Source organism: Oncorhynchus keta, chromosome 8 (assembly GCF_023373465.1).
Source record: "Oncorhynchus keta strain PuntledgeMale-10-30-2019 chromosome 8, Oket_V2, whole genome shotgun sequence".
NCBI classification, from domain to species: Eukaryota; Metazoa; Chordata; class Actinopteri; order Salmoniformes; family Salmonidae; genus Oncorhynchus; species Oncorhynchus keta.
Window position 1 is genome coordinate 37113559 of NC_068428.1, and position 26775 is coordinate 37140333.

The following is a 26775-nucleotide window of genomic DNA, read 5'->3' on the forward strand; positions in this document are numbered from 1 at the left end:
ACCCCTCCACAGTACCTGGGGCATTACAGTGCTATGGCCAAGACTAGACCCCCCCCACCCCCCACAGTACCTAGAGCATCACAGTACCATGGCCAAGACTAGACCCCCCACAGTACCTGGAGCATCACAGTACTATGGCCACGACTAGCCACCCCCCACAGTACCTGGAGCATCACAGTACTATGGCCAAGACTAGACACCCTCCACATTACCTGGAGCATCACAGTACTATGGCCACGACTAGCCACCCCCCACAGTACCTGGAGCATCACAGTACTATGGCCACAACTAGCCACCCCTCCACAGTACCTGGAGCATCACAGTACTATGGCCACGACTAGCCCCCCACAGTACCTGGAGCATCACAGTACTATGGCCACGACTAGCCCCCACCCCCCGCAGTACCTAGAGCATCACAGTACCATGGCCAAGACTAGACACCCCTCCACAGTACCTGGAGCATTACAGTGCTATGGCCAAGACTAGACCCCACCCCCCACAGTACCTAGAGCATCACAGTACCATGGCCAAGACTAGACCCCCCACAGTACCTGGAGCATCACAGTACTATGGCCACGACTAGCCACCCCTCCACAGTACCTGGAGCATTACAGTGCTATGGCCAAGACTAGACACCCCCTCCACAGTACATGGAGCATCACAGTGCTATGGCCAAGACTAGACACCCCCCCACAGTACCTGGAGCATCACAGTGCTATGGCCAAGACTAGACCCACCCCCCACAGTACCTAGAGCATCACAGTACCATGGCCAAGACTAGACCCCCCACAGTACCTGGAGCATCACAGTACTATGGCCACGACTAGCCACCCCCCACAGTACCTGGAGCATCACAGTACTATGGCCAAGACACCCCCTCCACAGTACCTGGAGCATCACAGTATTATGGCCACGACTAGCCACCCCCCCCCACAGTACCTGGAGCATCACAGTACTATGGCCACAACTAGCCACCCCTCCACAGTACCTGGAGCATCACAGTACCATGGCCAAGACTAGACCCCCCCACAGTACCTGGAGCATCACAGTACTATGGCCAAGACTAGACACCCCTCCACAGTACCTGGAGCATCACAGTACTATGGCCAAGACTAGCCCCCACAGTACCTGGAGCATCACAGTACTATGGCCACGACTAGCCACCCCCTCCACAGTACCTGGAGCATCACAGTACTATGGCCAAGACTAGCCACCCCCTCCACAGTACCTGGAGCATCACAGTACTATGGCCAAGACTAGACACCCCCCACAGTACCTGGAGCATCACAGTACTATGGCCACGACTAGCCCCCCCACAGTACCTGGAGCATTACAGTGCTATGGCCAAGACTAGACACCCCTCCACAGTACCTGGAGCATTACAGTGCTATGGCCAAGACTAGACACCCCCTCCACAGTACCTGGAGCATCACAGTACTATGGCCAAGACTAGACCCCCTCCACAGTACCTGGAGCATCACAGTACTATGGCCAAGACTAGACACCCCTCCACAGTACCTGGAGCATTACAGTGCTATGGCCAAGACTAGACACCCCCTCCACAGTACCTGGAGCATCACAGTACTATGGCCAAGACTAGACCCCCCTCCACAGTACCTGGAGCATCACAGTACTATGGCCAAGACTAGACACCCCCTCCACAGTACCTGGAGCATTACAGTGCTATGGCCAAGACTAGACACCCACTCCACAGTACCTGGAGCATCACAGTACTATGGCCAAGACTAGACACCCCTCCACAGTACCTGGAGCATCACAGTGCTATGGCCAAGACTAGACACCCCTCCACAGTACCTGGAGTATCACAGTACTATGGCCAAGACTAGACCCCCTCCACAGTACCTGGAGCATCACAGTACTATGGCCAAGACTAGACACCCCCCACAGTACCTGGAGCATCACAGTGCTATGGCCAAGACTAGACACCCCTCCACAGTACCTGGAGCATTACAGTGCTATGGCCACGACTAGACACCCCTCCACAGTACCTGGAGCATCACAGTACTATGGCCAAGACTAGACACCCCTCCACAGTACCTGGAGCATCACAGTACTATGGCCAAGACTAGACACCCCCTCCACAGTACCTGGAGCATCACAGTACTATGGCCAAGACTAGACACCCCCTCCACAGTACCTGGAGCATCAGAGCGCTATGGCCAAGACTAGACACCCCTCCACAGTACCTGGGGCATTACAGTGCTATGGCCAAGACTAGACCCCCCACAGTACCTGGAGCATCACAGTACTATGGCCACGACTAGCCCCCCCCCCCCCACAGTACCTAGAGCATCACAGTACCATGGCCAAGACTAGACACCCCTCCACAGTACCTGGAGCATTACAGTGCTATGGCCAAGACTAGACCCCACCCCCACAGTACCTAGCGCATCACAGTACCATGGCCAAGACTAGACCCCCCACAGTACCTGGGGCATTACAGTGCTATGGCCAAGACTAGACACCCCTCCACAGTACCTGGAGCATCACAGTGCTATGGCCAAGACTAGACACCCCCCACAGTACCTGGAGCATCACAGTGCTATGGCCAAGACTAGACACCCCCTCCACAGTACCTTGAGCATCAGAGCGCTATGGCCAAGACTAGACACCCCTCCACAGTACCTGGGGCATTACAGTGCTATGGCCAAGACTAGACCCCCCACCCCCCCCACAGTACCTAGAGCATCACAGTACCATGGCCAAGACTAGACCCCCACAGTACCTGGAGCATCACAGTACTATGGCCACGACTAGCCACCCCCACAGTACCTGGAGCATCACAGTACTATGGCCAAGACTAGACACCCCCTCCACATTACCTGGAGCATCACAGTACTATGGCCACGACTAGCCACCCCCCACAGTACCTGGAGCATCACAGTACTATGGCCACAACTAGCCACCCCCTCCACAGTACCTGGAGCATCACAGTACTATGGCCACGACTAGCCCCCCACAGTACCTGGAGCATCACAGTACTATGGCCACGACTAGCCCCCACCCCCGCAGTACCTAGAGCATCACAGTACCATGGCCAAGACTAGACACCCCTCCACAGTACCTGGAGCATTACAGTGCTATGGCCAAGACTAGACCCCACCCCCCACAGTACCTAGAGCATCACAGTACCATGGCCAAGACTAGACCCCCCACAGTACCTGGAGCATCACAGTACTATGGCCACGACTAGCCACCCCTCCACAGTACCTGGAGCATTACAGTGCTATGGCCAAGACTAGACACCCCTCCACAGTACATGGAGCATCACAGTGCTATGGCCAAGACTAGACACCCCCCCCCACAGTACCTGGAGCATCACAGTGCTATGGCCAAGACTAGACCCACCCCCCACAGTACCTAGAGCATCACAGTACCATGGCCAAGACTAGACCCCCCACAGTACCTGGAGCATCACAGTACTATGGCCACGACTAGCCACCCCCCCCACAGTACCTGGAGCATCACAGTACTATGGCCAAGACACCCCCTCCACAGTACCTGGAGCATCACAGTATTATGGCCACGACTAGCCACCCCCCACAGTACCTGGAGCATCACAGTACTATGGCCACAACTAGCCACCCCTCCACAGTACCTGGAGCATCACAGTACCATGGCCAAGACTAGACCCCCCACAGTACCTGGAGCATCACAGTACTATGGCCAAGACTAGACACCCCTCCACAGTACCTGGAGCATCACAGTACTATGGCCAAGACTAGCCCCCCCCCCACAGTACCTGGAGCATCACAGTACTATGGCCACGACTAGCCACCCCTCCACAGTACCTGGAGCATCACAGTACTATGGCCAAGACTAGCCACCCCTCCACAGTACCTGGAGCATCACAGTACTATGGCCAAGACTAGACACCCCCTCCACAGTACCTGGAGCATCACAGTACTATGGCCACGACTAGCCCCCCACAGTACCTGGAGCATTACAGTGCTATGGCCAAGACTAGACACCCCTCCACAGTACCTGGAGCATTACAGTGCTATGGCCAAGACTAGACACCCCTCCACAGTACCTGGAGCATCACAGTACTATGGCCAAGACTAGACCCCCTCCACAGTACCTGGAGCATCACAGTACTATGGCCAAGACTAGACACCCCTCCACAGTACCTGGAGCATTACAGTGCTATGGCCAAGACTAGACACCCCTCCACAGTACCTGGAGCATCACAGTACTATGGCCAAGACTAGACCCCCCTCCACAGTACCTGGAGCATCACAGTACTATGGCCAAGACTAGACACCCTCCACAGTACCTGGAGCATTACAGTGCTATGGCCAAGACTAGACACCCACTCCACAGTACCTGGAGCATCACAGTACTATGGCCAAGACTAGACACCCTCCACAGTACCTGGAGCATCACAGTGCTATGGCCAAGACTAGACACCCCTCCACAGTACCTGGAGTATCACAGTACTATGGCCAAGACTAGACCCCCTCCACAGTACCTGGAGCATCACAGTACTATGGCCAAGACTAGACACCCCCCACAGTACCTGGAGCATCACAGTGCTATGGCCAAGACTAGACACCCCTCCACAGTACCTGGAGCATTACAGTGCTATGGCCACGACTAGACACCCCTCCACAGTACCTGGAGCATCACAGTACTATGGCCAAGACTAGACACCCCTCCACAGTACCTGGAGCATCACAGTACTATGGCCAAGACTAGACACCCCTCCACAGTACCTGGAGCATCACAGTACTATGGCCAAGACTAGACACCCCCCTCCACAGTACCTGGAGCATCAGAGCGCTATGGCCAAGACTAGACACCCCCTCCACAGTACCTGGGGCATTACAGTGCTATGGCCAAGACTAGACCCCCCACAGTACCTGGAGCATCACAGTACTATGGCCACAACTAGCCACCCCTCCACAGTACCTGGAGCATCACAGTACTATGGCCACGACTAGCCCCCCACAGTACCTGGAGCATCACAGTACTATGGCCACGACTAGCCCCCACCCCCGCAGTACCTAGAGCATCACAGTACCATGGCCAAGACTAGACACCCCCTCCACAGTACCTGGAGCATTACAGTGCTATGGCCAAGACTAGACCCCACCCCCCACAGTACCTAGAGCATCACAGTACCATGGCCAAGACTAGACCCCCCACAGTACCTGGAGCATCACAGTACTATGGCCACGACTAGCCACCCCTCCACAGTACCTGGAGCATTACAGTGCTATGGCCAAGACTAGACACCCCTCCACAGTACATGGAGCATCACAGTGCTATGGCCAAGACTAGACACCCCCCACAGTACCTGGAGCATCACAGTGCTATGGCCAAGACTAGACCCCCCACCCCCCACAGTACCTAGAGCATCACAGTACCATGGCCAAGACTAGACCCCCCCACAGTACCTGGAGCATCACAGTACTATGGCCACGACTAGCCACCCCCCACAGTACCTGGAGCATCACAGTACTATGGCCAAGACACCCCTCCACAGTACCTGGAACATCACAGTATTATGGCCACGACTAGCCACCCCCCACAGTACCTGGAGCATCACAGTACTATGGCCACAACTAGCCACCCCCTCCACAGTACCTGGAGCATCACAGTACCATGGCCAAGACTAGACCCCCACAGTACCTGGAGCATCACAGTACTATGGCCAAGACTAGACACCCCTCCACAGTACCTGGAGCATCACAGTACTATGGCCAAGACTAGCCCCCCCACAGTACCTGGAGCATCACAGTACTATGGCCACGACTAGCCACCCCCTCCACAGTACCTGGAGCATCACAGTACTATGGCCAAGACTAGCCACCCCTCCACAGTACCTGGAGCATCACAGTACTATGGCCAAGACTAGACACCCCTCCACAGTACCTGGAGCATCACAGTACTATGGCCACGACTAGCCCCCCACAGTACCTGGAGCATTACAGTGCTATGGCCAAGACTAGACACCCCTCCACAGTACCTGGAGCATTACAGTGCTATGGCCAAGACTAGACACCCCTCCACAGTACCTGGAGCATCACAGTACTATGGCCAAGACTAGACCCCCCTCCACAGTACCTGGAGCATCACAGTACTATGGCCAAGACTAGACACCCCTCCACAGTACCTGGAGCATTACAGTGCTATGGCCAAGACTAGACACCCCTCCACAGTACCTGGAGCATCACAGTACTATGGCCAAGACTAGACCCCCTCCACAGTACCTGGAGCATCACAGTACTATGGCCAAGACTAGACACCCCTCCACAGTACCTGGAGCATTACAGTGCTATGGCCAAGACTAGACACCCACTCCACAGTACCTGGAGCATCACAGTACTATGGCCAAGACTAGACACCCCTCCACAGTACCTGGAGCATCACAGTGCTATGGCCAAGACTAGACACCCCCTCCACAGTACCTGGAGTATCACAGTACTATGGCCAAGACTAGACCCCCTCCACAGTACCTGGAGCATCACAGTACTATGGCCAAGACTAGACACCCCCCACAGTACCTGGAGCATCACAGTGCTATGGCCAAGACTAGACACCCCCTCCACAGTACCTGGAGCATTACAGTGCTATGGCCACGACTAGACACCCCTCCACAGTACCTGGAGCATCACAGTACTATGGCCAAGACTAGACACCCCTCCACAGTACCTGGAGCATCACAGTACTATGGCCAAGACTAGACACCCCTCCACAGTACCTGGAGCATCACAGTACTATGGCCAAGACTAGACACCCCTCCACAGTACCTGGAGCATCAGAGCGCTATGGCCAAGACTAGACACCCCCTCCACAGTACCTGGGGCATTACAGTGCTATGGCCAAGACTAGACCCTCCCCCACAGTACCTGGAGCATTACAGTGCTATGGCCAAGACTAGACACCCCCTCCACAGTACCTGGAGCATCAGAGCGCTATGGCCAAGACTAGACACCCCCTCCACAGTACCTGGGGCATTACAGTGCTATGGCCAAGACTAGACCCCCCACCCCCCACAGTACCTAGAGCATCACAGTACCATGGCCAAGACTAGACCCCCACAGTACCTGGAGCATCACAGTACTATGGCCACGACTAGCCCCCACAGTACCTGGAGCATCACAGTACTATGGCCACGACTAGCCACCCCCACAGTACCTGGAGCATCACAGTACTATGGCCACAACTAGCCACCCCCCACAGTACCTGGAGCATCACAGTACTATGGCCACGACTAGCCCCCCCACCCCCCACAGTACCTAGAGCATCACAGTGCCATGGCCAAGACTAGACACCCCCTCCACAGTACCTGGAGCATTACAGTGCTATGGCCAAGACTAGACCCCACCCCCCACAGTACCTAGAGCATCACAGTACCATGGCCAAGACTAGACCCCCCACAGTACCTGGAGCATCACAGTACTATGGCCACGACTAGCCACCCCTCCACAGTACCTGGAGCATTACAGTGCTATGGCCAAGACTAGACACCCCTCCACAGTACCTGGAGCATTACAGTGCTATGGCCAAGACTAGACACCCCCTCCACAGTACCTGGAGCATCACAGTGCTATGGCCAAGACTAGACACCCCTCCACAGTACCTGGAGCATTACAGTGCTATGGCCACGACTAGACACCCCTCCACAGTACCTGGAGCATCACAGTACTATGGCCAAGACTAGACACCCCTCCACAGTACCTGGAGCATCACAGTACTATGGCCAAGACTAGACCCCTCCACAGTACCTGGAGCATCACAGTACTATGGCCAAGACTAGACACCCCTCCACAGTACCTGGAGCATCAGAGCGCTATGGCCAAGACTAGACACCCTCCACAGTACCTGGAGCATCACAGTACTATGGCCAAGACTAGACCCCCTCCACAGTACCTGGAGCATCACAGTACTATGGCCAAGACTAGACACCCCTCCACAGTACCTGGAGCATTACAGTGCTATGGCCAAGACTAGACACCCACTCCACAGTACCTGGAGCATCACAGTACTATGGCCAAGACTAGACACCCCCTCCACAGTACCTGGAGCATCACAGTGCTATGGCCAAGACTAGACACCCCTCCACAGTACCTGGAGTATCACAGTACTATGGCCAAGACTAGACCCCCTCCACAGTACCTGGAGCATCACAGTACTATGGCCAAGACTAGACACCCCCCACAGTACCTGGAGCATCACAGTGCTATGGCCAAGACTAGACACCCCCTCCACAGTACCTGGAGCATTACAGTGCTATGGCCACGACTAGACACCCCCTCCACAGTACCTGGAGCATCACAGTACTATGGCCAAGACTAGACACCCCTCCACAGTACCTGGAGCATCACAGTACTATGGCCAAGACTAGACACCCCTCCACAGTACCTGGAGCATCACAGTACTATGGCCAAGACTAGACACCCCTCCACAGTACCTGGAGCATCAGAGCGCTATGGCCAAGACTAGACACCCCCTCCACAGTACCTGGGGCATTACAGTGCTATGGCCAAGACTAGACCCCCCCACAGTACCTGGAGCATCACAGTACTATGGCCACAACTAGCCACCCCCATCCACAGTACCTGGAGCATCACAGTACTATGGCCACGACTAGCCCCCCACAGTACCTGGAGCATCACAGTACTATGGCCACGACTAGCCCCCACCCCCACAGTACCTGGAGCATCACAGTACCATGGCCAAGACTAGACACCCCTCCACAGTACCTGGAGCATTACAGTGCTATGGCCAAGACTAGACCCCACCCCCCACAGTACCTAGAGCATCACAGTACCATGGCCAAGACTAGACCCCCCACAGTACCTGGAGCATCACAGTACTATGGCCACGACTAGCCACCCCCTCCACAGTACCTGGAGCATTACAGTGCTATGGCCAAGACTAGACACCCCTCCACAGTACATGGAGCATCACAGTGCTATGGCCAAGACTAGACACCCCCCACAGTACCTGGAGCATCACAGTGCTATGGCCAAGACTAGACCCCCCACCCCCCACAGTACCTAGAGCATCACAGTACCATGGCCAAGACTAGACCCCCCACAGTACCTGGAGCATCACAGTACTATGGCCACAGACTAGGCCACCCCCCCCACAGTACCTGGAGCATCACAGTACTATGGCCAAGACACCCCCTCCACAGTACCTGGAGCATCACAGTATTATGGCCACGACTAGCCCCCCCACAGTACCTGGAGCATCACAGTACTATGGCCACAACTAGCCACCCCTCCACAGTACCTGGAGCATCACAGTACCATGGCCAAGACTAGACCCCCCACAGTACCTGGAGCATCACAGTACTATGGCCACGACTAGCCACCCCCCACAGTACCTGGAGCATCACAGTACTATGGCCACGACTAGCCACCCCCCACAGTACCTGGAGCATCACAGTACTATGGCCACAACTAGGCCACCCCCTCCACAGTACCTGGAGCATCACAGTACTATGGCCACGACTAGCCCCCCCACCCCCACAGTACCTAGCCTGGAGCATCACAGTGCCATGGCCAAGACTAGACACCCCCTCCACAGTACCTGGAGCATTACAGTGCTATGGCCAAGACTAGACCCCACCCCCCACAGTACCTAGAGTATCACAGTACCATGGCCAAGACTAGACCCCCCACAGTACCTGGAGCATCACAGTACTATGGCCACGACTAGCCACCCCCTCCACAGTACCTGGAGCATTACAGTGCTATGGCCAAGACTAGACACCCCTCCACAGTACCTGGAGCATTACAGTGCTATGGCCAAGACTAGACACCCCCTCCACAGTACCTGGAGCATCACAGTGCTATGGCCAAGACTAGACACCCCCTCCACAGTACCTGGAGCATTACAGTGCTATGGCCACGACTAGACACCCCCTCCACAGTACCTGGAGCATCACAGTACTATGGCCAAGACTAGACACCCCTCCACAGTACCTGGAGCATCACAGTACTATGGCCAAGACTAGACACCCCTCCACAGTACCTGGAGCATCACAGTACTATGGCCAAGACTAGACACCCCTCCACAGTACCTGGAGCATCAGGCGCTATGGCCAAGACTAGACACCCCCTCCACAGTACCTGGGGCATTACAGTGCTATGGCCAAGACTAGACCCCCCCCACAGTACCTGGAGCATTACAGTGCTATGGCCAAGACTAGACACCCCCCACAGTACCTGGAGCATCAGAGCGCTATGGCCAAGACTAGACACCCCCTCCACAGTACCTGGGGCATTACAGTGCTATGGCCAAGACTAGACCCCCCACCCCCCACAGTACCTAGAGCATCACAGTACCATGGCCAAGACTAGACCCCCCCACAGTACCTGGAGCATCACAGTACTATGGCCACGACCAGCCACCCCCCACAGTACCTGGAGCATCACAGTACTATGGCCACGACTAGCCACCCCCCACAGTACCTGGAGCATCACAGTACTATGGCCACAACTAGCCACCCTCCACAGTACCTGGAGCATCACAGTACTATGGCCACGACTAGCCCCCCCCACCCCCACAGTACCTAGAGCATCACAGTGCCATGGCCAAGACTAGACACCCCTCCACAGTACCTGGAGCATTACAGTGCTATGGCCAAGAGACTAGACCCCACCCCCCACAGTACCTAGAGCATCACAGTACCATGGCCAAGACTAGACCCCCCACAGTACCTGGAGCATCACAGTACTATGGCCACGACTAGCCACCCCCTCCACAGTACCTGGAGCATTACAGTGCTATGGCCAAGACTAGACACCCCCTCCACAGTACCTGGAGCATTACAGTGCTATGGCCAAGACTAGACACCCCTCCACAGTACCTGGAGCATCACAGTGCTATGGCCAAGACTAGACACCCCCCACAGTACCTGGAGCATCACAGTGCTATGGCCAAGACTAGACACCCCTCCACAGTACCTGGAGCATCAGAGCGCTATGGCCAAGACTAGACACCCCCTCCACAGTACCTGGGGCATTACAGTGCTATGGCCAAGACTAGACCCCCCACCCCCCACAGTACCTGAGCATCACAGTACCATGGCCAAGACTAGACCCCCCACAGTACCTGGAGCATCACAGTACTATGGCCACGACTAGCCACCCCCCCACAGTACCTGGAGCATCACAGTACTATGGCCAAGACTAGACACCCCCACCACAGTACCTGGAGCATCACAGTACTATGGCCACGACTAGCCACCCCCCACAGTACCTGGAGCATCACAGTACTATGGCCACAACTAGCCACCCCTCCACAGTACCTGGAGCATCACAGTACCATGGCCAAGACTAGACCCCCCACAGTACCTGGAGCATCACAGTACTATGGCCAAGACTAGACACCCCTCCACAGTACCTGGAGCATCACAGTACCATGGCCAAGACTAGACCCCCCACAGTACCTGGAGCATCACAGTACTATGGCCAAGACTAGACACCCCTCCACAGTACCTGGAGCATCACAGTACTATGGCCAAGACTAGACACCCCTCCACAGTACCTGGAGCATCACAGTACTATGGCCACGACTAGCCACCCCCCTCCACAGTACCTGGAGCATCACAGTACTATGGCCAAGACTAGACACCCCCTCCACAGTACCTGGAGCATCACAGTACTATGGCCACGACTAGCCCCCCTCCACAGTACCTGGAGCATCACAGTACTATGGCCACGACTAGCCACCCTCCACAGTACCTGGAGCATCACAGTACTATGGCCAAGACTAGACACCCCCTCCACAGTACCTGGAGCATCACAGTACTATGGCCACGACTAGCCCCCCACAGTACCTGGAGCATTACAGTGCTATGGCCAAGACTAGACACCCCTCCACAGTACCTGGAGCATTACAGTACTATGGCCAAGACTAGACACCCCCTCCACAGTACCTGGAGCATCACAGTACTATGGCCAAGACTAGACCCCCCTCCACAGTACCTGGAGCATCACAGTACTATGGCCAAGACTAGACACCCCCTCCACAGTACCTGGAGCATCACAGTGCTATGGCCAAGACTAGACACCCCCTCCACAGTACCTGGAGCATTACAGTGCTATGGCCAAGACTAGACACCCCCTCCACAGTACCTGGAGCATTACAGTGCTATGGCCAAGACTAGACACCCCCTCCACAGTACCTGGAGCATCACAGTGCTATGGCCAAGACTAGACACCCCTCCACAGTACCTGGAGTATCACAGTACTATGGCCAAGACTAGACCCCCTCCACAGTACCTGGAGCATCACAGTACTATGGCCAAGACTAGACACCCCCCACAGTACCTGGAGCATCACAGTGCTATGGCCAAGACTAGACACCCCTCCACAGTACCTGGAGCATTACAGTGCTATGGCCACGACTAGACACCCCCTCCACAGTACCTGGAGCATCACAGTACTATGGCCAAGACTAGACACCCCTCCACAGTACCTGGAGCATCACAGTACTATGGCCAAGACTAGACACCCCTCCACAGTACCTGGAGCATCACAGTACTATGGCCAAGACTAGACACCCCTCCACAGTACCTGGGGCATTACAGTGCTATGGCCAAGACTAGACCCCCCACAGTACCTGGAGCATTACAGTGCTATGGCCAAGACTAGACACCCCCCCCACAGTACCTGGAGCATCAGAGCGCTATGGCCAAGACTAGACACCCCTCCACAGTACCTGGGGCATTACAGTGCTATGGCCAAGACTAGACCCCCCACCCCCCACAGTACCTAGAGCATCACAGTACCATGGCCAAGACTAGACCCCCCCCACAGTACCTGGAGCATCACAGTACTATGGCCACGACTAGCCACCCCCCACAGTACCTGGAGCATCACAGTACTATGGCCAAGACTAGACACCCCTCCACAGTACCTGGAGCATCACAGTACTATGGCCACGACTAGCCACCCCCCACAGTACCTGGAGCATCACAGTACTATGGCCACACTAGCCACCCCTCCACAGTACCTGGAGCATCACAGTACTATGGCCACGACTAGCCGCCCCCCACAGTACCTGGAGCATCACAGTACTATGGCCACGACTAGCCCCCCACCCCCCACAGTACCTAGAGCATCACAGTGCCATGGCCAAGACTAGACACCCCTCCACAGTACCTGGTGCATTACAGTGCTATGGCCAAGACTAGACCCCACCCCCCACAGTACCTAGAGCATCACAGTACCATGGCCAAGACTAGACCCCCCACAGTACCTGGAGCATCACAGTACTATGGCCACGACTAGCCACCCCTCCACAGTACCTGGAGCATTACAGTGCTATGGCCAAGACTAGACACCCCTCCACAGTACCTGGAGCATTACAGTGCTATGGCCAAGACTAGACACCCCTCCACAGTACCTGGAGCATCACAGTGCTATGGCCAAGACTAGACACCCCCCCACAGTACCTGGAGCATCACAGTGCTATGGCCAAGACTAGACACCCCTCCACAGTACCTGGAGCATCAGAGCGCTATGGCCAAGACTAGACACCCCTCCACAGTACCTGGAGCATTACAGTGCTATGGCCAAGACTAGACACCCCTCCACAGTACCTGGAGCATTACAGTGCTATGGCCAAGACTAGACACCCCCTCCACAGTACCTGGAGCATCACAGTGCTATGGCCAAGACTAGACACCCCCCACAGTACCTGGAGCATCACAGTGCTATGGCCAAGACTAGACACCCCTCCACAGTACCTGGAGCATCAGAGCGCTATGGCCAAGACTAGACACCCTCCACAGTACCTGGGGCATTACAGTGCTATGGCCAAGACTAGACCCCCCACCCCCCACAGTACCTAGAGCATCACAGTACCATGGCCAAGACTAGACCCCCCACAGTACCTGGAGCATCACAGTACTATGGCCACGACTAGCCACCCCCACAGTACCTGGAGCATCACAGTACTATGGCCAAGACTAGACACCCCTCCACAGTACCTGGAGCATCACAATACTATGGCCACGACTAGCCACCCCCACAGTACCTGGAGCATCACAGTACTATGGCCACAACTAGCCACCCCTCCACAGTACCTGGAGCATCACAGTACCATGGCCAAGACTAGACCCCCACAGTACCTGGAGCATCACAGTACTATGGCCAAGACTAGACACCCCTCCACAGTACCTGGAGCATCACAGTACCATGGCCAAGACTAGACCCCCCACAGTACCTGGAGCATCACAGTACTATGGCCAAGACTAGACACCCCTCCACAGTACCTGGAGCATCACAGTACTATGGCCAAGACTAGACACCCCTCCACAGTACCTGGAGCATCACAGTACTATGGCCACGACTAGCCACCCCTCCACAGTACCTGGAGCATCACAGTACTATGGCCAAGACTAGACACCCCTCCACAGTACCTGGAGCATCACAGTACTATGGCCACGACTAGCCCCCCACACACAGTACCTGGAGCATCACAGTACTATGGCCACGACTAGCCACCCCTCCACAGTACCTGGAGCATCACAGTACTATGGCCAAGACTAGACACCCCTCCACAGTACCTGGAGCATCACAGTACTATGGCCACGACTAGCCCCCCACAGTACCTGGAGCATTACAGTGCTATGGCCAAGACTAGACACCCCTCCACAGTACCTGGAGCATTACAGTACTATGGCCAAGACTAGACACCCCCTCCACAGTACCTGGAGCATCACAGTACTATGGCCAAGACTAGACCCCCTCCACAGTACCTGGAGCATCACAGTACTATGGCCAAGACTAGACACCCCTCCACAGTACCTGGAGCATTACAGTGCTATGGCCAAGACTAGACACCCCCTCCACAGTACCTGGAGCATTACAGTGCTATGGCCAAGACTAGACACCCCTCCACAGTACCTGGAGCATTACAGTGCTATGGCCAAGACTAGACACCCCCTCCACAGTACCTGGAGCATCACAGTGCTATGGCCAAGACTAGACACCCCTCCACAGTACCTGGAGTATCACAGTACTATGGCCAAGACTAGACCCCCTCCACAGTACCTGGAGCATCACAGTACTATGGCCAAGACTAGACACCCCCACAGTACCTGGAGCATCACAGTGCTATGGCCAAGACTAGACACCCCTCCACAGTACCTGGGGCATTACAGTGCTATGGCCAAGACTAGACCCCCCACAGTACCTGGAGCATTACAGTGCTATGGCCAAGACTAGACACCCCTCCACAGTACCTGGAGCATCAGAGCGCTATGGCCAAGACTAGACACCCCCTCCACAGTACCTGGGGCATTACAGTGCTATGGCCAAGACTAGACCCCCCCACCCCCCACAGTACCTAGAGCATCACAGTACCATGGCCAAGACTAGACCCCCCCACAGTACCTGGAGCATCACAGTACTATGGCCACGACTAGCCACCCCCCACAGTACCTGGAGCATCACAGTACTATGGCCACAACTAGCCACCCTCCACAGTACCTGGAGCATCACAGTACTATGGCCACGACTAGCCGCCCCCCCACAGTACCTGGAGCATCACAGTACTATGGCCACGACTAGCCCCCCACCCCCACAGTACCTAGAGCATCACAGTGCCATGGCCAAGACTAGACACCCCCTCCACAGTACCTGGAGCATTACAGTGCTATGGCCAAGACTAGACCCCACCCCCCACAGTACCTAGAGCATCACAGTACCATGGCCAAGACTAGACCCCCCACAGTACCTGGAGCATCACAGTACTATGGCCACGACTAGCCACCCCTCCACAGTACCTGGAGCATTACAGTGCTATGGCCAAGACTAGACACCCCCCACAGTACCTGGAGCATTACAGTGCTATGGCCAAGACTAGACACCCCTCCACAGTACCTGGAGCATCACAGTGCTATGGCCAAGACTAGACACCCCCACAGTACCTGGAGCATCACAGTGCTATGGCCAAGACTAGACACCCCCTCCACAGTACCTGGAGCATCAGAGCGCTATGGCCAAGACTAGACACCCCCTCCACAGTACCTGGGGCATTACAGTGCTATGGCCAAGACTAGACCCCCACCCCCCACAGTACCTAGAGCATCACAGTACCATGGCCAAGACTAGACCCCCCACAGTACCTGGAGCATCACAGTACTATGGCCACGACTAGCCACCCCCCACAGTACCTGGAGCATCACAGTACTATGGCCAAGACTAGACACCCCTCCACAGTACCTGGAGCATCACAGTACTATGGCCACGACTAGCCACCCCCCACAGTACCTGGAGCATCACAGTACTATGGCCACAACTAGCCACCCCTCCACAGTACCTAGAGCATCACAGTACCATGGCCAAGACTAGACCCCCCCACAGTACCTGGAGCATCACAGTACTATGGCCAAGACTAGACACCCCTCCACAGTACCTGGAGCATCACAGTACCATGGCCAAGACTAGACCCCCCACAGTACCTGGAGCATCACAGTACTATGGCCAAGACTAGACACCCCCTCCACAGTACCTGGAGCATCACAGTACTATGGCCAAGACTAGACACCCCTCCACAGTACCTGGAGCATCACAGTACTATGGCCACGACTAGCCACCCCCTCCACAGTACCTGGAGCATCACAGTACTATGGCCAAGACTAGACACCCCTCCACAGTACCTGGAGCATCAGAGCGCTATGGCCAAGACTAGACACCCCCCTCCACAGTACCTGGGGCATTACAGTGCTATGGCCAAGACTAGACCCCCCCACCCCCCACAGTACCTAGAGCATCACAGTACCATGGCCAAGACTAGACCCCCCACAGTACCTGGAGCATCACAGTACTATGGCCACGACTAGCCACCCCCCACAGTACCTGGAGCATCACAGTACTATGGCCACAACTAGCCACCCCTCCACAGTACCTGGAGCATCACAGTACTATGGCCACGACTAGCCGCCCCCCACAGTACCTGGAGCATCACAGTACTATGGCCACGACTAGCCCCCCACCCCCACAGTACCTAGAGCATCACAGTGCCATGGCCAAGACTAGACACCCCTCCACAGTACCTGGAGCATTACAGTGCTATGGCCAAGACTAGACCCCACCCCCCACAGTACCTAGAGCATCACAGTACCATGGCCAAGACTAGACCCCCCACAGTACCTGGAGCATCACAGTACTATGGCCACGACTAGCCACCCTCCACAGTACCTGGAGCATTACAGTGCTATGGCCAAGACTAGACACCCCTCCACAGTACCTGGAGCATTACAGTGCTATGGCCAAGACTAGACACCCCCTCCACAGTACCTGGAGCATCACAGTGCTATGGCCAAGACTAGACACCCCCCACAGTACCTGGAGCATCACAGTGCTATGGCCAAGACTAGACACCCCTCCACAGTACCTGGAGCATCAGAGCGCTATGGCCAAGACTAGACACCCTCCACAGTACCTGGGGCATTACAGTGCTATGGCCAAGACTAGACCCCCCCACCCCCCACAGTACCTAGAGCATCACAGTACCATGGCCAAGACTAGACCCCCCACAGTACCTGGAGCATCACAGTACTATGGCCACGACTAGCCACCCCCCCACAGTACCTGGAGCATCACAGTACTATGGCCAAGACTAGACACCCCTCCACAGTACCTGGAGCATCACAGTACTATGGCCACGACTAGCCACCCCCCCCACAGTACCTGGAGCATCACAGTACTATGGCCACAACTAGCCACCCCTCCACAGTACCTAGAGCATCACAGTACCATGGCCAAGACTAGACCCCCCACAGTACCTGGAGCATCACAGTACTATGGCCAAGACTAGACACCCCTCCACAGTACCTGGAGCATCACAGTACCATGGCCAAGACTAGACCCCCCACAGTACCTGGAGCATCACAGTACTATGGCCAAGACTAGACACCCCTCCACAGTACCTGGAGCATCACAGTACTATGGCCAAGACTAGACACCCCTCCACAGTACCTGGAGCATCACAGTACTATGGCCACGACTAGCCACCCCTCCACAGTACCTGGAGCATCACAGTACTATGGCCAAGACTAGCCACCCCTCCACAGTACCTGGAGCATCACAGTACTATGGCCACGACTAGCCGCCCCCCACAGTACCTGGAGCATCACAGTACTATGGCCACGACTAGCCCCCCACCCCCCACAGTACCTAGAGCATCACAGTGCCATGGCCAAGACTAGACACCCCCTCCACAGTACCTGGAGCATTACAGTGCTATGGCCAAGACTAGACCCCACCCCCCACAGTACCTAGAGCATCACAGTACCATGGCCAAGACTAGACCCCCCACAGTACCTGGAGCATCACAGTACTATGGCCACGACTAGCCACCCCTCCACAGTACCTGGAGCATTACAGTGCTATGGCCAAGACTAGACACCCCTCCACAGTACCTGGAGCATTACAGTGCTATGGCCAAGACTAGACACCCCTCCACAGTACCTGGAGCATCACAGTGCTATGGCCAAGACTAGACACCCCCCACAGTACCTGGAGCATCACAGTGCTATGGCCAAGACTAGACACCCCTCCACAGTACCTGGAGCATCAGAGCGCTATGGCCAAGACTAGACACCCCCTCCACAGTACCTGGGGCATTACAGTGCTATGGCCAAGACTAGACCCCCCACCCCCCACAGTACCTAGAGCATCACAGTACCATGGCCAAGACTAGACCCCCCACAGTACCTGGAGCATCACAGTACTATGGCCACGACTAGCCACCCCCCCACAGTACCTGGAGCATCACAGTACTATGGCCAAGACTAGACACCCCTCCACAGTACCTGGAGCATCACAGTACTATGGCCACGACTAGCCACCCCCCCACAGTACCTGGAGCATCACAGTACTATGGCCACAACTAGCCACCCCTCCACAGTACCTAGAGCATCACAGTACCATGGCCAAGACTAGACCCCCCACAGTACCTGGAGCATCACAGTACTATGGCCAAGACTAGACACCCCCTCCACAGTACCTGGAGCATCACAGTACCATGGCCAAGACTAGACCCCCCACAGTACCTGGAGCATCACAGTACTATGGCCAAGACTAGACACCCTCCACAGTACCTGGAGCATCACAGTACTATGGCCAAGACTAGACACCCCTCCACAGTACCTGGAGCATCACAGTACTATGGCCACGACTAGCCACCCCTCCACAGTACCTGGAGCATCACAGTACTATGGCCAAGACTAGACACCCCTCCACAGTACCTGGAGCATCACAGTACTATGGCCACGACTAGCCCCCCACACAGTACCTGGAGCATCACAGTACTATGGCCACGACTAGCCACCCCCTCCACAGTACCTGGAGCATCACAGTACTATGGCCAAGACTAGACACCCCCTCCACAGTACCTGGAGCATCACAGTACTATGGCCACGACTAGCCCCCCACAGTACCTGGAGCATTACAGTGCTATGGCCAAGACTAGACACCCCCTCCACAGTACCTGGAGCATTACAGTACTATGGCCAAGACTAGACACCCCTCCACAGTACCTGGAGCATCACAGTACTATGGCCAAGACTAGACCCCCCTCCACAGTACCTGGAGCATCACAGTACTATGGCCAAGACTAGACACCCCTCCACAGTACCTGGAGCATCACAGTGCTATGGCCAAGACTAGACACCCTCCACAGTACCTGGAGCATCACAGTACTATGGCCAAGACTAGACCCCTCCACAGTACCTGGAGCATCACAGTACTATGGCCAAGACTAGACACCCCCACAGTACCTGGAGCATCACAGTGCTATGGCCAAGACTAGACACCCCCTCCACAGTACCTGGAGCATTACAGTGCTATGGCCACGACTAGACACCCCCTCCACAGTACCTGGAGCATCACAGTACTATGGCCAAGACTAGACACCCCTCCACAGTACCTGGAGCATCACAGTACTATGGCCAAGACTAGACACCCCCTCCACAGTACCTGGAGCATCACAGTACTATGGCCAAGACTAGACACCCCTCCACAGTACCTGGAGCATCACAGTACTATGGCCACGACTAGACACCCCTCCACAGTACCTGGAGCATCACAGTACTATGGCCAAGACTAGACACCCCTCCACAGTACCTGGAGCATCACAGTACTATGGCCACGACTAGACACCCCTCCACAGTACCTGGAGCATCACAGTACTATGGCCAAGACTAGACACCCCTCCACAGTACCTGGAGCATCACAGTACTATGGCCAAGACTAGACACCCTCCACAGTACCTGGAGCATCACAGTACTATGGCCAAGACTAGACACCCCCTCCACAGTACCTGGAGCATCACAGTGCTATGGCCAAGACTAGACACCCCTCCACAGTACCTGGAGCATCACAGTGCCATGGCCAAGACTAGACACCCCTCCACAGTACCTGGAGCATCACAGTACTATGGCCAAGACTAGACACCCCCTCCACAGTACCTGGAGCATCAGAGCGCTATGGCAGACAGATTTATTTTAGCCAGGTCTAAAGCATAATGTTTCCACTGATCCTTTTTAACACAAACACTTTTTATATTCATTGATGTGATGCTTGGAATGCCTGCGTGTCCTTGTTGTGTTTTAATGGTGTATTTATTGGTAATGTATGCGTGTCCTTGTTGTGTTTTAATGGTGTATTTATTGGTAATGTATGTGTGTCCTTGTTGTGTTTTAATGGTGTATTTATTGGTAATGTATGCGTGTCCTTGTTGTGTTTTAATGGTGTATTTATTGGTAATGTATGTGTGTCCTTGTTGTGTTTTAATGGTGTATTTATTGGTAATGTATGTGTGTCCTTGTTGTGTTTTAATGGTGTATTTATTGGTAATGTATGTGTTGGCTGGTGCAATAATATGTCCCCCCTGTGAAATTAATAAAGTACTATCGTATCTTATATACAATGTACTGTTACACTGTAGATATATGGCTCTGTTCTCAGTGAGGTCCAACCTTCTGAAGGGTGCCAAGACTAAAGGGATGTTTTCCTTTCTTGTATCTTCTCTAGGGATCTACCAAGAGCTGTGTCTGGAGTCTGTGAAGAACAAGTATGACTGTGAGATCCAGGCTGCCTGCCAACACTGGGAGGTCGGGTCAATTCAATTCAATACGATACAACTTTATTGATCCCCAAGGGCCAATTGTTGGGCCAGTGAATAATGTGACAGTGATCAAACGTGGAATTAAATCATTGTCTCTGGCCCTGTCTGAGGTTTCGGGCTGTGGAAAGCAGTTGGTTTGAAACCTTGCTTTCCCTTGTCAAGTCACATACAGGTCACCAATATGGCTACCTCAAGGAATGAAGGTTGCATGGCAAACTACTGGACAATAACGTAGAATGCTTTGCAGTTATGCAATCAGCAAAGTTGCAATTTTGTATGTATTGGACCAGGGTCTCTCGCCATGGTTTTGGTAGTACTACAGTACTCATCCATGTTCTGTGTTTCCTCCCAGAGCGAGAAGCTGTTGCTGTTTGACACGGTGCACAGTGACTTAGAGGAGAAGATCAGACGCCTGGAGGAGGACCGACACAGTATCGACATCACCTCAGGTACAGGAGGCTATAGCCCCGGGCTATATGCAATACTCTGATCCTGTTAACTACATACAGAGGACGATGAGGAAGGGCTATTGCTGTACAGTCGATATTAGTTGGAAATGACTTTAAAGCCTGTTAATCTAAGTAAATGCTATTACTGACACTTGATCGAACTAAATGAAGGGCATTTAGGGTAGGTGATGTGTTGAATTAGGGGTTTAAATGCAGGGCTGGAGAGAGAGAGATCCTGCATACCCTACAATCTCAGGTATACCAGCTCGGATTGAAAGTGCCTTCGCAAAGTATTCATACCCCTTGACTTATTCCACATTTTGATGTGAATACTTATGAAATGCACATTGTTATATTTGGTAACACTTGCTTATTTTCCCTCTACTCCAACCACATTCGATTATCATTGAACCAATGAGGGTGGAGCTATGTCTACATAAGGGTGCCAATTTGAGACACACACACAAGCTCTGACGAAGGCCTTGAGGTCGATACGTAACGCTTATTAAAGAGCAGTGATGCTATCAAGAGCAGTGGGTTTTCTTTTCTCATCTTGTTTGACTGAATTCAAAATTTATTCAATTTATATATTTTTTCTCTCACCCATCTACAAATGGTATCCCATAATGACAAACTGAATTATGGGATACCATTTTTTTTTTAAACATTTTTGCAAATTACTTGAAAATTAAGTACAGAAATATCTCATTTACAATAGTATTCACACCCCTGAGTCAGTACTTTGTAGAAGCACATTTGGCAGTGATTACAGCTGTGAGTCTTTCTGGGTAAGTCTCTCAGAGCTTTTCTCTCTTGGATTGTGCAACATTTGCCCATTTTATTATTTTCTAAATTCTTCAAGCTCTGTTAAATTGGTTTTGATCATTGCTAGACAACCATTTTCAGATCTTGCCATAGATTTTCAAGCAGATTTATGTCAAAACTAACGTGGCAACTCAGGAACATTCACTGTCTTCTTGGTAAGCATCTCCAGTGTATATTTGGCCTTGTGTTATAGGTTATTGTCCTGCTGAAAGGTGAATTAACCTCCTAGTGTCTGGTGGACAGCAGACTGAACCAGGTTTTCCTCTAGAATTTAGTCTGTGCTTAGCTCCATTCCATTTCTTTGTTTTATCCTGATAAAGCCCCTGTCATTAGTGATTAATAGCATACCCATAATATGATGTAGCCACCAGTATGCTTGAAAATATAGAGAGACTCAGTAATTTGTTGTGTTGGATTTGCCCCAAACATAACACTATTTATTCAGGACAAAAAGTTATTTGCTTTGCCACATGTTTTGCAGTATTACTTTAGTGCTTGTTGCAAACAGGATGCATGTTTTGGAATATTTGTATTGTGTACAGGCTTCCTTTTCACTCTGTCAATTAGGTTAGTATTGTGGCGTGACTGGAGGTGTCACTACAGACCTGGGTTCGATTTCGGGCTGTATCACAACTGGCCGTGATCGCGAGTCCCATAGGGCGGTGCACAGTTGGCCCAGCGTTGGCCGGGGTAGCCTGTCATTCATTGGAAATAAGAATTTGCTCTTGACTGACTTGCCTAGTTAAAAAAAAAATCAAAATCTGTTTTAAAGTCACCATTGGCCTCATGGTGAAATCGCTGAGCACATTCCTTCCTCTCCAGTAATTGAGTTAGGAAGGACGCCTGTATCTTTGTAGTGACTGGGTTTATCAATACACCTAAAGTGTAATTAATAACTTCACAATGCTCAAAAGGAAATTCAATGTCTACTTTTTATTTTTACCCATCTGCCAATAAGGGCCATTCTTTGAGAGTCATTGGAAAACCTCCCTGATATTTGTGGTTGAATCAGGGCTTGAAATTCACTGCTCAACTGAGGGACCTTACAATTATCTGTGTGTGGGGTACAGAGATGAGGTAGTCATTGAAAAATAATGTTAAATATTATTATTGTACCGAGTGAGTCCATGCAACTTATTATGTGACTTGTTAAGCAGATTTGTACTCCTGAACTACTCCTGTCTTGCTATTAACCAAGGGGTTGACTACTTATTGCCTTAAGACATTTCAGCTTTTCATTTTTAACTGATTTGTAAAAATGTCTAAACATAATTTCACTTTGACGTGTGTGTGTATGTGTGGGCCAGTGGCCAAAATTCTCAATTTAAAAAAAAAAAAAAATCCTGTTGTAACATAATGTAGAAAAAGTCAAGGGATGGAAACACATTCTGAAGGCACTAACTGTCTTGAGTGGCTTTGCGCTCTTCTTGCTCTGTCTCTGCATTCCAGAACTGTGGAACGATGGTTTACGTTCACGGAAGAACAAGACGAAGGATCCCTTCTGCCCTGTCAAGAAAAAGAAGCCTGTTGTTGTCTCAGATATCCTTTCTTTCTACCCGTCTTTCTCTATCGATGTTGTATTAGATACCGATACGGTCAGTGCTAATATCAATAAAGAAATTGAGCTTTTTGCTTAACTCTTTCCCACGTCCATATATTGTTTACATGTTGCAAGACCTCGATGTACTTGAAGACTGGACAGCAATACGAAAGGTATTTGAGTTAACCAAATGTAAGTCTTTGTCATTTTGTTAGGGTTGGAATTTAACTTTTCAATCTTGTTCTGTATGCACCACAGGCGGAGGTGACATTAGGGTCGCACAGGGTCAAGGTTGATGGTAAGAATCTCAGATTTATGTCTTTCATTTGTTACAGTATCTGGTCCCACATTATATTAAGAGCAGGGATGAAAGTAGATTCAATTTTTTACCTGTTGGGAAAATGACTTGTCATGCACAAATTAATGTATGGCGTAGCCCCAACCGGATCGTACCAGCTTAGTTTCACCCCTTATTTAAGACTTTCTGAATGTATGTATTTAGATAGTGTGGGTATATGTTAATACATAGTGCTAACAACTGTTGTACCTTCGTTATGACGTGTTTGTGCTGTGTGTGTGTGTAGTCCCTACCAAGGCGGACAGACACCACCATGTGGCGAGGTCAGAGGAGGGCAGACTGTTCTATGACAGCCAGTGGTAGTGCAGAGGACAGGCCTTGTGTATCAACAAGAAGGACCAACACACTACCAGGTGTGTGTCTTGGTGTCTGTGTAGGAAATGTATGTTTTCAAATGGTGTGTGTGTTTCTGTATGTATATTTGCATGTGGCACATTTGAGCGTGGGAGCATGTGGATACACTGTTGTCGTTCATACACTAGATGCAGGTGTTGCTGTAAGTGAATTGGTGTAAAGAGGCATATAGGTGTATGTAATGTAAATTCATATATTTTATTATCCAATCCTCTTCCGTCTCTCCGCACAGCGCCATAATAACCACCATAAACCATGACGAGGTGTGGTTCAAACAGCCTGACACCAAGTCCAAACTCTACGTCTCTCAGCTGCAGGAAGGCAAATACACCATCAAACACTCCTAATGTCCCTCACAGCCTGCCGTACTCTTTCACCCTGGATAACAGATGAACTCCACTGCCATAATGTCCTCTCCTTTATGTCAGTGGACTTAACCAAGCCTGCTCCTGGAGAGCTACAGGTCAGAATGTGTAGGGTCAGTGACTGACTAATGCTCTTTGTATGTTAATATGATCTGCGAGGCCAACAAGTGTCATTCCTTCTCTAAACTGGAAACGAGAGAAGCGAAATTCTGGTTGTAAGGAGGAGTGGTGTTGTAGTGGGTCTTTAGTGTATTTTACCCCCCCCTTTCTCCCTAATGACTATCTTGTTTCATCGCTGCAACTCCCTAACGGGCTCAGGAGAGGCGAAGGTGAATTCCGAAACATGACTCGCCAAGCCGCACTCCGTAACACCCGCCAGCTTAACCCGGAAGCCCACCGCACCATTGTGTCGTAGGAAACACTGTTGAACTGGCGACCAGGGTCAGCCTGCAGTCACCTGGCCAGCCACAAGGAGCCGCTAGAGCGCGATGGGCCAAGTAAAGCAACCCCCCGCGATGCAGTGCCTTAGACCGCTGCGCCACTCGGGAGGCCCCATAGTGTGCCTTTTTTTTTTAACAAGGTGATGCCTACAGTCTTGAACTAACCCTGCTCTTCTGGCCGGTGAGAACAGGACGAGGATCAAGTCAAGGACAATTGGTTGTGACTGGATGGCTGGCTAAACCCTGGCCCTAGTGATGTGTTTCCTTCACTGTGAGACCCCCACCTCTTGTAGTATTCCATTTCTAGTCATCTTTCATGTCTCTGTTACTATTCTGATAAGGATACACCGCTCTCACTTTTTCTGTCTTCCTGCCCTCCTCAAGGGGACATGATACCATTTTCACCTAACCAATGCTGTCAGATGTGTTATCAATTCAAGGAAGGAAGGATGGATGTTAACTGTATTTTAGCATGGCCAAGGTCAGTAGAGATGTGTCAATGTCTGGTTTTTGTACAATCACGTCCATGTAATCCCAGTCTTTTACACATTATTGCATATTGTGGGAAAGCATTTGTTTGTCTGTGTATAAAGTACCACCTGCCAACAGTTTTTTACATCTTAAGGATCCTCAACATATAATGAATTGTGTAGATGTTACATGCTGTATATAATGGGAGCATCTGCTGGGTTTTTTTTCGCAGCCTATGAAGAATTCTATATTATTATGCCCGTCTGAGTACGACCAGACCAAATGTTTCACTGCCATCAGTTGAACAGTAGAGTCCTGCTGCCTTGAGGTTTTATTTGTAAAGTTGTTTTATCTGCGCTCCGTCTACACTTCACTGTCATGTTATGCGGGAGGAAAATCTGAATAAAATGTCAGTCACAATTCATGTACAGCAAATAAAAGATTTAATTTTGTAGTAAACATGTAATTTGCCTTAGTGTGTAAAGATTGTAGAACCTTGACGCAATCCTATAGGGGGGGAAAAAATGGCTTTACAGCCATTGATTAAAGTGAAATAGTCTGGATGGAATAGAAGGCCATATCATAATTCCTTTTTACATTGTCCGTAGTCAGTAAAGCTGACAGCATGTCTAGTGAGCTAAATCAACCTGCTCAGCACAAGACATTCCTTCCTGCTCTCTGTTGAGTCCTAGAACAAATGATGTGAAATGATACAGCGTATTACCTCTCAATGCTTAGCAGGTTCCATAGTGGATTTAACCTGTATACACAACCCAACCCCAAATCACTAGATATAATCTATATACCTCTGTTATAGAGGCAAAACTGCCTGGCAATGCTGAACCCA

The 26775-nt window shown here is 52.2% G+C and overlaps 1 protein-coding gene and 1 long non-coding RNA gene across 4 annotated transcripts in view; one reads left to right on the top strand and one right to left on the bottom strand.

Annotated features, from left to right (window-relative positions):
* The window catches only part of LOC118387127 (breast cancer metastasis-suppressor 1-like protein-A), a 33959-nt gene extending 7565 nt beyond the window's left edge, over positions 1-26394 (top strand). Inside the window, exons 5-11 of the mRNA XM_035775299.2 lie at positions 21033-21112; positions 21479-21575; positions 23850-23939; positions 24049-24113; positions 24199-24238; positions 24525-24651; positions 24885-26394. Of these exons, the coding sequence (XP_035631192.1) occupies positions 21033-21112; positions 21479-21575; positions 23850-23939; positions 24049-24113; positions 24199-24238; positions 24525-24601 (449 nt within the window). The 3' untranslated portion in view covers positions 24602-24651; positions 24885-26394. The remainder of the gene's footprint in view (positions 1-21032; positions 21113-21478; positions 21576-23849; positions 23940-24048; positions 24114-24198; positions 24239-24524; positions 24652-24884) is intronic.
* On the bottom strand, positions 1526-20015 carry LOC127931431 (uncharacterized). Of its 3 annotated transcripts, XR_008141110.1 has the most exons (5): positions 19927-20015; positions 19344-19393; positions 12364-12413; positions 11970-12069; positions 1526-1717 (listed from the first exon to the last, which is right to left on the bottom strand). It is a non-coding gene; the product is annotated as an uncharacterized LOC127931431 (long non-coding RNA). The 3 variants fall into 3 exon arrangements; XR_008141112.1 differs by lacking the exons at positions 1526-1717; positions 11970-12069; positions 19344-19393 and adding exons at positions 6551-6580; positions 16457-16506; XR_008141111.1 differs by lacking the exons at positions 1526-1717; positions 11970-12069 and adding an exon at positions 6551-6580.
* Positions 26395-26775: the final 381 nt, after the last annotated feature.